Here is a 17,556-nt window from a genome sequence, read left to right as displayed (position 1 = left end):
TAGGAAATTTAATGAGGATTCCAGAAATGTGCTTAAAACAGTCATTTTCTTACTCCAAGTGGGTTTAAATGCCAATTTAGTCCCTGACTGTTCTTTCAAAGTGTGTTTCTGGTAGTTCAAACTTTGACACTGTTTTTCTCCCTGACTGTACCAAATTTTGTAGTGTTTTTCCAGGTTATCTGGTAGGAAATTTAATGAGAATTCCAAAAATGTGCTTAAAACAGTCATTTTCTTACTCCAAGTGGGTTTAACTGCCAATTTAGTCCCTGACTGTTCTTTCAAAGTGTGTTTCTGGTAGTTCAAACTTTGACACCGCTTTTCTCCCTGACTGTACCAAATTTTGTAGTGTTTTTTCAGGTTGTCAGATAGGAAATTTAATGAGGATTCCAGAAATGTGCTTAAAACAGTCATTTTCTTACTCCAAGTGGGTTTAAATGCCAATTTAATCCCTGACTGTTCTTTTAAAGTGTGTTTCTGGTAGTTCAAACTTTGACACCGCTTTTCTCCCTGACTGTACCAAATTTTGTAGTGTTTCTTCAAGTTATCGGATAGGAAATTTAATGAGGATTTCAAAAATGTGCTTAAAACAATAATTTTCCTACTCCAAATGAGATTTAGAGGCGATTTTGTCTCTAACTGTCTTTTAAACTGTGTTCAAACTTCAAACCAGGAATTTACTGGTAAAAATTGGTAAATTTTCCTGACACACTGAATTTTACTTTACCTTACCGGTAAATAACTGATCACGGTAAATTTACGCGGATCATTCCTAATAAATCAGAAACTACATACACTTACTGTAAGGCTGGGGCCTGGAGCCGTAATGTGGTTCTTGCAGAAGGGGCTGCGGTCGTCCATTTGCATTCTCTTTTGCTGTAACCAAAATTAACTGTTAGAGTGGTAAAACGTGCATTTTTTCCGACACAAAAGTGCAGGAAATTAAGTGCCAAACCGTAACGCGACGTCATCACGAAACGATCCAATTTCCGCGGAAACAAAACTGTAAAGCACACTGAATCAGATAAATGTGCATCATGCAACCTTAAATTGTGAACTTTTACGTTAAAAATACGAAGGCAAAACCGCAAATTTGGCCCACCAAAAAGGAAATTGCTGTTTGCGCAGCACTCCAAACCGCTAAGCCGTTGACTAAGGCCTTTTCGAACAGTTTTGACTGATCAGTCTGCTGAATGAGGATTTTTAAGCCCGGACTAAGAATTAGACTTTTGTTTTGACATTGCAGCTGTCGTGCTGTCCCACTGGATTATTAAAAGACTAGTCCCTAGTCACACCCGGAAACTTGATTACTTAGGAGCATCTAATGTAAATTAAGCAACTAAAAATAAACTCAAGCAAAGGCCATTACGTAACTGTTACGTAAGTAAACTAGTGTTTATTGACACGGCAGCCAGATTTGAGCTTTAATATAAACACCACTTTCAATTTATAGACAAAAATGCAAATATTCGACCGTAAAAGAATCCATTGTGTATTCGCTCTCAGGCGTCGAGCAACAACACAAAATGGCGTAACAAGAAAAAATTAAATAAATTGAACAGTTTTAAACTGTTTTTGCTTGAATTTAGATTAATTTTTGTATTTACGGGCAAAGAATAGCTATTTAACAAGAAGAGACAGTTGAAAATAGAAAAGCGAATTAAGAGCCTTTAGAGACAATTTGATCGTTGAATATCAGGAGTTTCATTCAGGTTGTTGAAGAACGTTGCCATATCTCAGACCACATCAAATATTTGCTTTAAAACATCAAAGTTTAATGTTAATAACAGTTTAAAAGGATTGATATCTTCCAATGATTAAGAACTTAAAACACTTTGACTCAAAACAATGATTATAAGAAATTAGTTTATATTTGAGCCTGAAAATTGGATGCAATTTTTATTTCAGAATGAAATAAGAGAAGAGACAACCGGCAACATGTTTCAAAGACATCACAACGTACAATTAAATTAAAAATATTATCAGCTCAGCTAATATAAGTACTAAAAATGAAAAAATAAAAACCACGCAGAAACGAGGATTAAACCAGTGTAAAGTATGTTATTTGCATCATTAACGTGTGTGTGTACCATTTTAAAGTGTCATTAGGGTTTTATCTCTGTTTTTCACTTCAGAAAGAACTCGATTTGTTCTTTGAGTTTTGTTACAAGTATTTCCAAACAACTATTGGAACGGAATCCACGCAAACAAATGGTATCATCTATCAATCCGAAACTCTATCCACACCAATCCGGATGGGATTTTTACAGTTCGATCCAAACAGGGAAAAAAATGGGGTAAATAAGCCCGTCCAAAGTTTATATTTTACCCTAGGAACCATTCCATTATTCTGGCAAAGGCCAATCACTGTTTAAGTGTTTATTGCTTCATTGGAAACTTTTCCAGTCTTCGAGAAGATTTTTTGGTTGAAATATACAATATAAGTTTGTAAATAAACTGTAGACACCTTTTTTTGTTCGTATACAGGTGTGGTAAATCCAAAACCGACCATAGGAAAACCGTGTAACTGACAGAGAAACGTAGGTAATTGCATGCGCGGGAGAAAGACAGAAAATGAAAAAAATATCAAGTAGGCCATATTTTTAGCGCGCTGTTGCCAAACGTCGTAAGTAAGTTTGTCGAGGGTATTGAATACTTACGGCGTTTGGCAACAGCGCGCTAAAAATATGGCCTACTTGATATTTTTTTCGTTTTCTGTCTTAGTCCCGCGCATGCAATAATGTATGTTTCTCTGTCCGTTACACGGTTTTCCTATGGTCGCTTTTGGATTTACCACACCTGTATAGTTACTCCCAGTTTTATGGCGTTTTCGATTAGCAGGTTTAGTGCAAAACTAATGTATCTGTATCCTGCTCTATCAAATATCAGTGAAACAGTATGGAAATACACTGTTTTTGCACTTAATATGCCAATCGAAAACGCCATTAATTTCGGATATTAGAAGTTACAAATACAAACTTATATTAAACGTTTTTGAATGAAATGTAAGTTAATTATTGTTTTGAATAAACCTCCCTTGTGAATTACAAAGTCATCAAAAATCTCAGAGATCCGGAACAGCATGTGTGTTTCAGATGTAATTGAATTATGTGTCATCACCATATGTCGCCCGGTGGCCTTTTCAATTTGGAAATTGGTCAGCTAGAAGACCGTCTGGACGTGACAGTGGAAGACTTTATGAGAATCCTGGATAAAACGTATATTTGGCAGATACAAGAGTAGGTCACGGGACCCAACGGGGCGAAATAAATGGCTTGCGGTCGTTTTGAGTGTAAAAATTCCTTTAAATGAATGAAATCGTAGTGGAATCAAAGTTGGCTTCTTTGCTAAAGTAATCGGGGGTTCAGCGAAGAATTGCTTCACGTAAATGTGTCAAGTGTCATTTGCGTAAATCGCAGCACTCTGTTCGTAGGATGTGATTGGTCAACAGCTGCAAATTTTGACAGATAACAGTTGGCATCACTGGGCTGCGTTCAGAAATGTCATTTGACAGTTTGTCACGTGACACGGGTATGTTCTGTAAGTACATTGATCAAACGACACATCAGCTAAGAAGAAAATTCATTACATTGAACTCACTCATGGAAACTCAAGTTAACCGAGATTATAAAAGTATTTTTCCATGAGCAAAAAAAGGGTCCATTCTCCAATTCCCATCATGTAAACCGACACTTAGGTCCAAACCAATCCGGAATCGACTGAAAAATAAACCGTACGGTTTAACACTACGGTGTGTTCGGCCCTTTTGTCTGGTTTAATTTCTCCATCTTCGCTTACACAAAGAGAGGCTTTTTGCCTTTAATGGGCGACGTTCCCGAAGAGGGTTGGTCCGAGTGATAAAACGCAATCGAAATGTGCACGAGAAAGTTAATGGAGAAACGCGAAAAGGGTTTCTCTCCCAAGTAATTTAATGAAATATGACCGAAAGGGTGAGGCCATTCAGTCCAAAACTAGAGATTCAGTTAGTTTAGTAAGTCTCCGGGATAATCTGTACACAGTACGAAGATTCACCGACTGACTGAATTCTTGATGAGATCCGGCTAGTAATACCATTGTTTCACGTGCAAAATCCCATCTTGAGAGAGGGAATTAAATTCGCATCAATATTTAAAAGGACGTAATCCCAAGAAAATGGTTGGTTCAGCATTAATTTGTGTGCAAGTGAAGATAGCTCACGCGCTGACATTTTGACAACGAATTTTACCGTTCATAACTCGTTCCTGTTGAATTGTTGCCGCAGACACGTCACGTGACTTGATCCACGTTTCCGGCTGCCTCGTTTTGGCTCAGAGCCAACCAAGGCCGTGTACGAAGCCCTAAATTTGTTTCTGTCCTGAATATTCGGAGAGCGAGGGACAAGGCCGACTATAGTTTCCGGGGGAAACTCCAGTGTTGCTAAATTGGTTTTGACCGAATAACGTTCGAAATTGTAACGTACAAACTTTATACTATAATAATAGTAAGTACCTTGCAGAACAATGACTTGCACATTGATTGGAACCAATCGGACAAAGTCAAGTTTTTGCTGGCAACATTGCAAGTCATCACAAAAAATGTGATTTATAACGAAAGGAGCTGTCTGTCAAGCCTTTGATCACAAATTAGCATTAAGTACCCCAGATAAGGGGTGCATTTCCCCGTATAAATGTAAAGATTATCTAATGCAAATGAGCTTGTACTAAAAGGGTGTAAAAAGTGTTAAGACATTGTCGCACTAAAGAAACGCGTCTCATAACCTACAGAATTATAACCGTTATGGTTGATCACGTGCCTGTGCATTTATATGGGAAATTTGCCAAAAATAACGTAACCGCAAGACGATTAATAAAAAAGAGTCTTTCAGTCTCGCGGTGCTGGGTTTGGTGGACGATAATACCGAGGATTATAGCAGAATGTCTTGTTTCTCTCGCGAAAAATAAAGAGAATTTCCTTCAGGTGGAATAATGCCTGAGAAAAGCGCGATTATAAAAAAAAAAATGTTTTATCCGGTTCTCTTAAAAATTATTAAAGGCCCTTTATCTGATCCTGGTAGAGCGGAAAGTCTTCACGCTGTGTTATCGAAACCTTCCAGGCCCTCGTTCCACATTTCCCACTTAATTGATATGAATTTTTTTTTTAAATAGCGGAGGAAAATTTTATTTAAAGATTGGCTGGTTAAATGCTCTCGACTAAAAAGAACATTTTCCGAAGCAATTACATAGACATCTCATTGGATTTGATTCGTTTGTTACTTTGAGTTGTTAGTTCGGGGTAGACCGCCGATTGTACAACAAAATGCCTTTTGCATACAAAATAAATGCCATCAAACGACCACACAATGCTTCTATTACATAAAATACCTCAAATTGCATTGAAATACCTCGAAATGCCTTTAAATTATTTAAATTGCCTCAGAATTTCTTGAAATGTTTACACCTTTGTGGCATTCTTAAATTTTGTTATAAGGCTTTTGGTAATGACAAACCTCGATGAAATACACCATTGAAATTAATTTTTTATGGTCACGTGACTACTGTTTTTAGGTTAGATTAATTAAGTAACATGTCTGCTTTTACAATTAGGCACTCCAATGAAATGTCAAGTACAGCTGATTGAAACTTTTGGAAGGGCAAACACGGCCATTAAAACACACTTTCTTATGAATTTGGCATGCATTTTATAAAATATCAATTGAAAGTCTTTAAAAAATTGCAAAATTTAAACTAAAACTCTATGTATTCACCAGAAAATGTGTTTTAATGGCCGTGTTTGCCCTTCCAAAAGTTTAAATCAGCTGTTTCTGACATTTCATTGAAGTGCCTAATTTGTAATTGACATTTTGACTATTGATTCAATAATAATGACTTTCTTAGGTTACGTGACTGTTTTTCCAAATTTTAAAGACTCAAAAGCTTAAAATTGTTTTTTTTTAAAGTCACGTGACAGTTTTTAGGTTAGGTTAGGTGACAACGTAAAAGTTTCTTCAAATTTTTGACACTTGAGTTGACCTTTTGTGCCGAAAGCTTAAAAGGTCAGGTGACTGTTTATCTAAATTCTGACAAACAAAAAATATTTTTTGTACGGTTGCCTGCAATTACGAATTTTCTAACTGTCATAGTAATCGAGTTAGCACATGTCAAATAAAGGCACCTATCATTTAAAAGAAACAGTTGAAAAATTGGTATTTTGTTAGACAGTGGTAAAATTGTAAGAACTACGTCACGTGACTTTGATAATTAAATTTTTGAGCTTGCAACACTGTAAAGGTCAGTTGACATCTATCAAAAACAGTCACGTGACCTTCAAAATACAGTTTTAACTTTGGAAAATTGATAAATTAAATTTAGACAGTTGAAAAGCTGAAATTGTAAAATACACGTTTCGTGACGTTGATAATGCAATTTTGAGTTTGCAACAGTGTAAAAGCCAGTTGACACCTGTCAAAAACAGTCACGTGAAAAATTCGTAAATTATTATGATAATTTGTAATTAATATTGTTTCAAGTCAATATCATGTCACAAAGATTTTACTATAATAATTACATGTGCCTATATGCTGTTCTGTTCAATTTTCAGTCAATTTAGTTATATTGATACTCAAAATTTCCTTGAAAATACCTCAAAATGCCTCGAGTGTGTACACCAAAATACCTCGCTGATCTACCCATCGGTTGTTGGTCTCTCAAAGTAAACACACTTTTTGTAACTAATAGTTTTCCGCGCAGAACTTATCTGATGGCAATTTCCTCTTCGGTAAGGCTTCCAACCCCCCCGAGACTACCCGAAGCTATTAAAGCGCAGTCATAACCTTATCAGTTTGACGAAGAGCTCACAGATAGTGAACGCTGGGTGATTTAAGGTTAAAATCGTAAAAAAAAGCTCCCAAACTCTAGAAGGAAATGGCAAATTGTGACTAGTCTACGTCACGTTTGTAGCTAGAAACTAGAAGTGGTAATCACGTTATCTTTACGACCACGCCATCGTTTACGGAACCATTTCCGACTTTACGTCCCTCAGGATTATAATGCTTCACATTAAGGAACGTCTTCGTAATGTCATGCGGCTTTTAATCGCTCTGGGAGCTAAAGTTAACCACTTTAGCCACGGAACTCATCACGTGTCCCTGAAGAAGTCTAACCAACCTACTGTACGTCACTACTTTTCACTTCTATTTAATTTAGGTCAGGTAAGTTTCCTGAATTTCAATAGATACACACACCTTAAAAGGACACCAGTGGTAGGAAAAGAAAACTACAAATCTGGTAATTGGACAGTTAGTCACGAAGTGTCAATCAAAACTGTAAAATTAATCCTTAAAAAGACATTTAAACTTTATATAGCCACTCTATCCAGCACAAAAAGTCAACAATATAGCAACGTCCAGAGTAGTTTCGTAAACCGTTCAGTAAAATGCACACAAAACCGCTCCAACTTTCAGAACAACAAAGTTGGTTTTTCCGCCCATCAAAAGTAATGATGTCTATTGTATCGATAGCGATATAAATTCCCCTCAAAGTTTTGTCTGATATGCAACTTTTTTCTACTTACCCCCGTATCAGTGGCGTCCAACTCCTCCTGGTGGTTTCCTCCGGGCACCGATTAACCGCGGGTTCTCCACAAACCTGCACACAGACAAAAACACCGTCATCACTTTCTATGATAGGTGATTAAGGCACATGGAGGTGTCAGAGAGACACGCTTCGGCTTGGAAAATTGTGAATTATGACTTCTTTTGAGTAAGTGATGTTTTTTTTGGTGGATGTTTCTGTCTGTATGCGAGGCGCAGGAGGAGTTTGGCGATTAGTTTTGATAGAATTGAAACAGGATAAAGACAAAATTTTTACTTGGGTGTTTTGGAGTAGAACAATTATAGTGACGGTCTGCCTTGACCTAGAATCAAACACACATCAGATTATAGGCATGCTAAAAGAAAACAAAAAAACACTATAGAAACATGCACTAAATTGTTGTTCTACGCCAAAACTCCCGCAGAGTGTGATTTTAAAATGCTGTGTTTCCTGGAGTAGTGTGACAAAGCCAATCGTAATTAAGCTTTTTACTGTTAGTAGTGTGCAATTTTAATGACAAGTCAAAAACACATAGTTGCGTCTTAACGGTCTCGGTTACGAGGCTGCATTTGACTGTATCTAATGTTAATGGGACGCCGTAAATCTCATTCAGCACCGGCTTAATTTTAGACTCGACATTTAAACTAATGATAAATGTTTCAAACTGGAAACTTAGTTGAATCAAAATGGAAAAAAGCGTTCGTTCTACTTTCGCATCAATCCAGCTGAATTCATAATCGTACCTGCAGATTAAACATTCATTTTTCAATCTCTAGCGACGTTCGTCTCGCTTCTTCGCACCATTGGAATGGAGGAGCAACAGAGACACAAAAAAGCAATTTGTTGGGCGGAATTCAATTTGTCCCATTTTAAATACGATCGAATGGAATCGACCATGATTTTCAAATTAAATGGGTTGTTTTCAGAGTAGTGTGGTAAAGTGAGTAATGGTTCAGGAATAATACCATTATGTATAGCTGCCAAACTGTTCAAGTTAACCATACATGAAGACGAAAGGATGAATCAGAAAACGTCTTTGAAACATAGCTATTTATCATCATTGAACACCCCTATAATTATCGCATTGTTGCCCTGCCTAAAGTACCTAATTTATGTAAAATTTGAAAAAACTTTTTTGAAATAAACACTAATAAACGATTTTATTCCATAAACGTCTAAGATGGCGCTTTTCGTAAATGTAAATGTTGAAGTAGGCTGTGCGTGTAGTAGGCACCAAGTGGGCCGAGCGAATTTGACGTCACGATGACGTAATTTGACAGTCGGTCAATTTACTATTTTGTTCAATTACGTCATCTTGACGTCAAGTTTGCCAAACACATGCACCGCCTACTGTGGTTGGCATAGAAATTCATGTATCAATTTTTCAAATAAGTAACACAATACAAACGGAAAACCAGATAATTATAAAAATAAGGGTGTTTCATTTAAAAAAACTTGACTTTTCGCACTTTTTAAATTTCATATTTTGTGATTAATTTTTGACCACCCCGTATCATTTTTTTTTACGTCTTTCTGCACACCCCCCCTTTGAACCCAGAAGATAACGTTTTCTGATATGCGAAAATTACAATTGTTTTAGGTATTGCAAATGTCAAATTACACATAAAATGAATCTCGGAAACCAACACATAAAATATGCAATAAGTTTTTCGAAATACATAAAAATTTCGAAATAATATTGTGTGGTAAATCCAAAACCGACCATAGGAAAACCGCGTAACGGACAGAGAAACGTACATTATTGCATGCGCGGGACTAAGACAGAAAACGAAAAAAATATCAAGTAGGCCATATTTTCAGCGCGCTGTTGCCAAACGCCAAGTTATTTTGTCGACGGTATTTGAGTGATACTTGGCGTTTGGCAACAGCGCGCTGAAAATATGGCCTACTTGATATTTTTTTCGTTTTCTGTCTTAGTCCCGCGCATGCAATAATGTACGTTTCTCTGTCCGTTACGCGGTTTTCCTATGGTCGGTTTTGGATTTACCACGCCTGTATAATATAAACTATTATTAGACCACTCATATAATTTGTCAACAGGTAAGAGAGTTCAATTTTATACCTTATTTCTGTTTGAATTGGGGGAATTTGCCATCTGGCATCCCAGCCTCACATATAAACGAGATATGACGCTTTTATCGCGACAAACCCTTTATGTCAGACAAGACTGTGCCGCCCCTCAAGTCCCTTTCAGTGCCATATTAAAATGCCGACGGCGGCCTTATCCGGTAAAAGCCGCTCCAGAGAATCGTCTTGATCTCTTTGGGTCGTTTTTCACCAATGCTACTTCGTATTTTTATGTATCTCTTTTTCCTCAATGTTTATACTTAAATCGTTCGGTTGCAACGCCTAGCTAGAGGGTGGAAGATCACGTGATCACTACAGTAACTGTCAAATGTTTTTAATAATTTTATAATAGTAAAGAAAGCAGCCTAAATTATTGTACCATATTGTTCTCTATCTAACGTTATTAAAACAGTACAGCAATACTCTAATTTTGAATCTAACCCTACAAATTCAATACGTCAACCATATGTCAAAAGTCAAAGGTGGCGGTTATTTCGTCCAATAGTAACGCTCATAGTTAGCTACGTCATAAGCCTCCTATTCCAATTGATAAAGCAGCCAAAACGTAAAAAAAAATCTAAACCGTTTGGAAACTGAACGTTGTCGTGTAAAGCTGAAAACGAGATTACCCAAAAAACATAAAGAGATATATGAAAATGTTTTCTGAACAGAGCAAACATTGCTGTCTATTTCAGATGTTATGAGGTTTGGGCTGCCAGTTATTTCCCAAGTGGAATACTAATAATCCGATTTCGTAGCTGAATACGTTCCTGAAACTGTATGATGGTGGAAAACTAGATATTCCGGATAAATAACCGTTTTACTTCTCGCTCTCTGTAAAACTGTCAACTTCTAAACACTTCACACGTTTTCCTAATAACGGATAGCATTGTCTAGACTTAATTGGGGCACTTAAAATTCCTCGACCGTTGGATTGTTAATTACCCAAAAAGTGGGGCGGCCCAAAAGGGTGGAGGCATTTCGCTCAAAAGCGTCAAACTTTCCGCTTTTGCGTGACTGGCTGCGTTAAACTTTCCCCTACAGGTATTATCCATTTAGGTAGAAGAGGACTTTTGATTTCACATGAAAGATGAGGGTCAATCATTGACGAAAACGCAGCAGACTGATTTGAATCAATAGAAATCATCCAAAATCAAATTGCCACACTGGAGTTACATTAAAGTTTTCCAGAAATGGGAAGACTTAAACGACCCGGGAAAGATGGCTTTACCCATTCAGCACTTTCCCGTTAGGGATTTATAGGGAAATAACGCACTAAACGAAAATTTAATAATTCGATTACAGCTCGCGGTTGTGATGTTCAATAAAAGCCCGTTCCGAGTGTCAAAACGCGGAGATTTGCGATTGGCTGTCCCGATATTCAAATTAGCCCTGGACGGTTTCGAATTAAACTCGCGAACAATAATATTTAATTACGTTGTTATTATTATTGTTCGCTTTTGTTGGGCACGGTTTAATAATGGAAAATGATCGAAAATCCCGGTCGTGTTTTATTACCAACGAAGAAGAGTATATCAAATGGATGGAGCTTCCAAAAAATGCACGACCATAAATCAGGATGTCGAGGCGTGGGAATGCGCAATAAATATTAAAATACACACACACACAACCGTTCGTTTTCTCATTAGAGAAGAAACGAGCCAACAAATTCCTTAAGGAAATGATGAACGAGGGTCTGGATTCTTTCCCCTTTGGCTTGGATCGATGGAAGTGTGAATGTTGATTTTGGGGTCGCCTCCCCGATATCAATCATATCCGTAGCCAGCTTTATAAACTAGGATATTAGTTTCTTTTGCTGCTCTGGATATGGTGCAGGTGATGAATGTTTCAAGATTCGGTGAATTCCGTTAAGTGGAATAATTTTTCTAGTGCCTCTAAATCATCTCGGAAAACGCTATCCAACTAATCTTGATGATGTATGTGAAAGCTTTTACAACTATGAGAAGCACCATGAATTTAGTTATTCAGTAATGACAGAAATGCGCTATTTCTACAATTTTGCTTCAAGTTTTACGAGGGATGCGTTGATTGGTCTGTTGGCAATGTTTTAATGTAGGTATGCCACGATTGAACTACTTAACATAATAAATTCTTCGGATCGTAAATGTTCCCGCTAAAAATACTATTAGTTCTGCAATTTGTTAGATCCCATCTTTAAAATAGTTTTCTAGTCTACATTTATGCATCCAGTTTAATAATTTGTTTTTGAACGTTAGAATAGCAAAAATTCCAAGAATTTCAATAATAAACGTCTCTCCCCCCACTTTTATTTTTTCTATGTCTTCAATTAAGGTAAAAAAATTAAGCTTCCAACATAAAAACTGAATTTATGGTGAATTTTCAGTTTTAGTTCAAACTATAAACTTTGTTGCATAACAGCACTCTAATTAATTAATTATAAAATTCCAACTCGAATGGAGTTTTTTGCCAGATTAACAGCTTGGAAAGTTCTTCATTTTTGTTATTGCTTTCTAATGTATTCCAAAGAGCCACATCAGAGATTAAAAAAAGCAAACGATTTCCGACCTGATATGTCAATTTCAAGGGACAGAAAACGAGCCATCAAAGTGGAAAATTGGCAGTGGGACAGGGAGAAACAATCACTCTAAACAAGAGAGGATTTTCCGTACCAACGAACCCACCGGACACGAGAACGTCCGCAATGGAAATTCAACTCCACAGCACTGTTGCCGACTTTTTGTTGTTTTAAATCGTAAATTACATTGTTGCCGTCATTTTCAAAATTAAACGGATAAATAGGCGTTTTTAATGAGGCTATTGAAGTGGTGCCAACTATGAGGAAAATTTGATTTAAACAGGGTCGACAACATTAAACCAAACCGAATTGTATTGTGCTATAGCAAGGGGTACACACACCTTAACTGTGATTTGACGCCGCCCTTTAATGTAAACGTTCCCTTTACAAGCCTTTGGTTAATTGATTTTGATAGGGAGTCAATTAAGGGCTTGTAACTAAATCCCATCTAATTACGTGTCGGTTGAGCGATGGCTCAGACGATTATATGCAGTATCAGTACTGTGTTAATCCAGTCAAGAAAAAGCAACAAGCTGATGTTTCTGACCAATCATATTACACAAGTGCATTGAATCGATTACCAACGCACTTTAAACGTGAACATTATCGAGTTGAGCGGGAAATGTACACATAAAAGGCATTTTTCTTTTGTAAACACGCGACATTCTGAACATGGCAACATGTAGAGCATAAATCAAGAATTATTACGTCTCAGACCCAACTTTTCGGGTCACGTAGAGGGATGGTACAAGGAGTACGTGCAACAAGAATAGAAAATTGCAACATTAAAAAAAAGGGCGTGCCTAGTGATATCGTCCAAAAATTATTGGACCAACTTCAATGGAAGTTAAGTATGATTGGTGCTGCTAGAAACATGAATGCGTAGGTTCGAGTTGATTATAAGCCCGCCTTCCAATTTGTAAATGTTCGAAACTGATCCAAATTTTAAATGCATTTTTACCGTAAACAAGCGGATAACAAAGTTACTTTATTCACTGTAAAGTATTTAATCCAATTCCACGGTAAATTACGGCCATAAGCCGGGGCACTTCATGAGCGATTTTCAGTTGATTCGATTTGATACGGTAAATATTAAAGCCGAGCGAATTTTCCGGTCATTGTGAGGGCATCAAAAAGTTAACCCGATTAATCTTTTTGCCCGAGTAAAAATTTAGGTTTGAAACGTTCATCCAAAAAGACAAAAAGGGGAATCAGGGAAGGAAATTACGTTCGTTGCGGATGCGAACATTTAACAAAGTAAATAGATGCGGACCAGCTCAACGTCCTGGACAGTGTACAGACCGTCATTGTTACCTTAATAAGGTCGCCACTTGGATCTGATGGCTTTTAACCACGTGACCCAACTTGTAATAATAGGATTGGCCAAGGGGTAAACCAACCCCATTCATCGCTAATATGACCAAATTAACGAGTTAGTAATTCCGTTTCAATGTTTAGTAATTTTGTTATATTTTTCTTATGACCTGTTTGCATGTTTCAGTTAAAAAAATGTTTTGACAGTTTTACTAATAAATAAGCAAATTTGATCCTGAGACTAGAAGTTCCTGCAAACTTCCAGTACAATCAGTTTCAAACTTTCTGTATGCAACTTTCTGCAACAACTTTAATATGAGTAGACGGAGGATTAATCAAAGGTCGACTTTGAGGAGTTTACGAGTATCGTTTTTGAGGTTGTAATGGTGTGAAATATCTGGTAGATTTATTGCGTTTACTTACCTAGTGACACTGTGTAGTCCCAGCTTTCCGAATCGTTTTTGTGGACATTTAACTTCTCTGGCTGTAACAAAATAGTTGATTAGCTAGACGGAATGGTTCAAGGAAGTTTTGTTTTGTATCAACAATCCAATGGAGCGGATTCAGTCTCTTCCCGAGATTAATAGTACAATTTAAGGCTCGTAAATCAAATTCCTAGTTAACCTGACTAGTTAGTAATAGTGAATGTACCTTTATTACGCCAAGCTGTTGTCGCTATTTATTACCCTAAACTTTCAACCAGATCGCGGGTGGAATTGAGTGGCATTTAATCATCTTACAAGGAGAATAGTACAGAGTGAAACAGTTCTGTAACCTGATTAATTAAAGTACAACGTGTATAGTAGAGTAAAAAAATTCCTCTATTTCTGTCGACCTACATGCCAGTTACAAAACTGAAATTTTTTCGCGTGTCTTCCCGATATTTTTAGATCGCCTTAACGCGTCCAGACCTATCGGGTATTGATCTTTTTTCCTGAAAATGTTTCCATTTAATTCGGGTGAATGCGGCACAGTGTTACGAATGATCCACCTATTTAAAACCCAAACTTACTAGAAACCCTAAAAACGTTCCTGAGTGGATCTAGTAAATTGAAAACTTTTGGAGAAAATGGCGCTTATTCCACTTAACCAAACTTCAAAATGTTGCAATTACGCACGAAACTGCAGCACTTCACTCTAGCTCTCCCGTTGGTTGCGATTTCTCTCTAACGCTATGACGAAACAATTAGCGGTTAAAAAATTTACACTCCACCGGCAATATTAGTTTTTCCTGTTACTTACACACCGAGGCACGCGAACGACTAATTTAAATTTTAATTAATACTTCCTCGTTCGTACCTGATGTTGTAATTGGTTTAATTGAATCGCAAACAACGGTCCCACCGTCCTAAACTGTCTAACCAATGTCCAATCCTTTCAGAATAGACCGCTATACCCAAATTTAAACGAAATTGTTATGACGTCACATATTCTGTCAAGTTAAACGTTGTTAACAAAACAACTTGTCACTAGATGTCATTGCTGTGTTTTTTGTAAAAACGCAGTCCAAAATAATTCTAGAAGTTTCTGGAAATTTTAAAATAATTCTAGAGGCCTCTGGTAAGGTTCAAAAAATCTTGACACTTGACCTCGAAACTATGACAATTTTGACAGTTTTTAGGATGCGGCACCCTTAAAACAATTTGACAAATGACATTCCACGTCACATTTCTATCATTTATTAGCTTTGTCATATGATGTGTCTATACAGAATGTTTCAAATAACCGAGTTATGGACATTCTTAGTTATGGAAAAATACACGAAATTTTGACTTAAATTGGGAATTTTTGGGCCTACTATACTAACAGCGGCCATATTCAATTGTGCTCAATCAAAATGACCTTTTTTCACTAATTTCTAACTGTGGAACACGAATCTGACGTCCATGTTGCTCTAACTGGCACCGATTTAGAAATGACCTTTAAATTATGGCAATTTAGACAGTTATTAGGGCGTGGCAACGTTAAAAAAAATGACATTTTGACAAATGACACTATACGTCACCTTTCTACCATTAACCTAAAGCTATGTATACAGTCAAAGACAATTTTTAAAATTCAAAGATTTTTTGGAAAAATCCATCCATTTGAAAAATATCAGTTTTTTATTCTTCAAAGTTAAACGGTGTACTGTACAGAAAAATGTCATATCAAGTAAAAGTGCCTCCCATCGGGGTATATACATGGTAAAAATTTCACATCCCTAGCTCGAACCGTTTTTGAGATATGCCTGAAAATATCCGAAAAGAAGTAATCAACTTTGACGCCCTCTAGCGGCTAAACGGTACAACTTAGCCTGGTCCGGTTCACGTCACGTGATAGCCCCATTCATTAGCTTTGTTTTGTTATATAGTGTATCTATACAGAGGGTTTCAAATAACCGAGTTATGGACGATTGTTTGGAAAACTGCCCGAAATTTTTACTCAAATTTTGGATTTTTAGGCCTACTATACTAACAGCGGCCATATTGAATTATGCTCAATCAATGTGTCATCACGTGACCTTTTTTTACTAATTTCAAACTGGGGAACACGAATCTGACGTCGATTTTGCTTTAACTGGCACGGATTTGGAGATAACCTTGAAATTATGGCAACTTAGTATTTAGGGCGTGGCACCGTTAAAAAATTACATTTTGACAAATGACACTCCACGTTACCTTTTTACCGTTAACCTAAAGCTATCTAGACAGCCAAAAAGATTTTTTTAAATTCAAAGATTTTTCAGAAAAACCCTTTGAGTCCCCCTTTGAAAAATGTCAGAAATTCAGTTTTTTTTATTTTAGTACAGAAAAATGATATATTTAGTAAAAGTTACTTCTCATCGGCGTGTATACGTCGGTAAAAATGTCACACCCCCTCAAACCGTTTTCGAGTTATTCGTGAAAATATCCGAAAGGAAATAATCAACTTTGATGCCCTCTGGCGGCTAAACGGTCCAACTAGGCCTGGTCCGGTCACCGTCACGTGATAGCCCCATTCATTAGCTGTCTTTCGTTATACGGTGTGTGGATACAGAATGTTTCAAATAAGCCAGTTATGGAGAATTTTTTGGAAAATTGTAAATGACACAAACTAAAAATAAATGTATTTGTTATGTCAAAATTCAAATTTCAGCTGGAACAGATTCGAGGAAATTGTCAACAAACGTTTAAAAATCAAAATTCGTTCAGAAATATCACCGGTGCACACTCCGTGAAGTCATTTGACAGTTGGTCACGTGACACTGGTTCGTTTTTTAAATAGATTGATCAGATGACACATTGTTAAATTACAGTCATGGAGTTATTTCTGAACGTGTTAGTTGAGGAACATACCGAGTTTTATTTCACAAAAAAACAATACAAACAAATCTTAGAAAATGCTAATTGCAAATCAAATTCTATAGCCACGCCTTTCAAGGGGCGTTTCCTTTAAACAACGACTTTCTATTGGTTTGAAGCCACGCCCTGAAGGCGTGTCATCCAATTTTAAGCTCCGCCCTCTACACAAACAATTGTAACCAGAAAAGGGATTATTCCATTTGGCAATCGTTATCTATTTGGGTCAGGTCATACAGAGGCACGTTAAATTGTGAACTACTGTCATTTCCAGCCGCCTAATGGAATTGCGTTGCAGTAAACTGCACGCGGAGTGGAAATGATTAAATTGTACAGTGTAATTAAGCCCGTAATCGGTGCAGTTTTATAATGTTGCTAATGGAATGATGTTGTTAAAGTTTCAGTGCAACCAGTTTATTAGTTTTAAATCACGCCTTTTTTCAGTACACCACTGATTTAAGCCCCACCTGGTGGTGGTCACGCTTTTGCTGGATTTCCGACCTTTTGGGGCGTATTTAAAGTCGATTTTCCGGGCTTTTGGCAGCCGTGAAAGTTTCAACGAACAATCTGCCCCGTCTCGTCTTATTTTTACTCTTTTATTCCCTCGGACGAGTTTCGCGTGAAATGTGCCTCTGTTAAAGTATTAATTTTTTTCATTTCCTTGGTCCCAGCACGCAAATTTTCCTACTGGAAAGTTTGATTGTAGCCTGTT

General features: G+C 37.0%; 1 protein-coding gene across 4 annotated transcripts in view; it reads right to left on the bottom strand.

Annotated features, from left to right (window-relative positions):
- Positions 1 to 17,556, bottom strand: part of sm (heterogeneous nuclear ribonucleoprotein L) — a 58,210-nt gene that overhangs the window by 19,914 nt on the left and 20,740 nt on the right. For 3 of the 4 annotated variants that reach the window (XR_014179553.1, XM_081988598.1, XM_081988597.1), the window contains exons 5-6: positions 13,948 to 14,008; positions 793 to 873 (exon numbers count right to left, since the gene is read on the bottom strand). Coding sequence is in view for 3 of the 4 variants with exons in the window: in XM_081988598.1 (XP_081844724.1) it covers positions 793 to 873; positions 13,948 to 14,008 (142 nt within the window). In the remaining variant the exon portion in view is untranslated. The remainder of the gene's footprint in view (positions 1 to 792; positions 874 to 13,947; positions 14,009 to 17,556) is intronic. The other variant, XM_081988599.1, reaches the window with a different exon arrangement.

This window comes from Ips typographus, linkage group LG10, assembly GCF_016097725.1.
Source record: "Ips typographus isolate SLU linkage group LG10, UJ_Ityp_2.0, whole genome shotgun sequence".
Taxonomy (NCBI): domain Eukaryota; kingdom Metazoa; phylum Arthropoda; class Insecta; order Coleoptera; family Curculionidae; genus Ips; species Ips typographus.
Note: the sequence above shows the minus strand (reverse complement) of the source record. Positions and strands in the feature narration are given on the sequence as shown.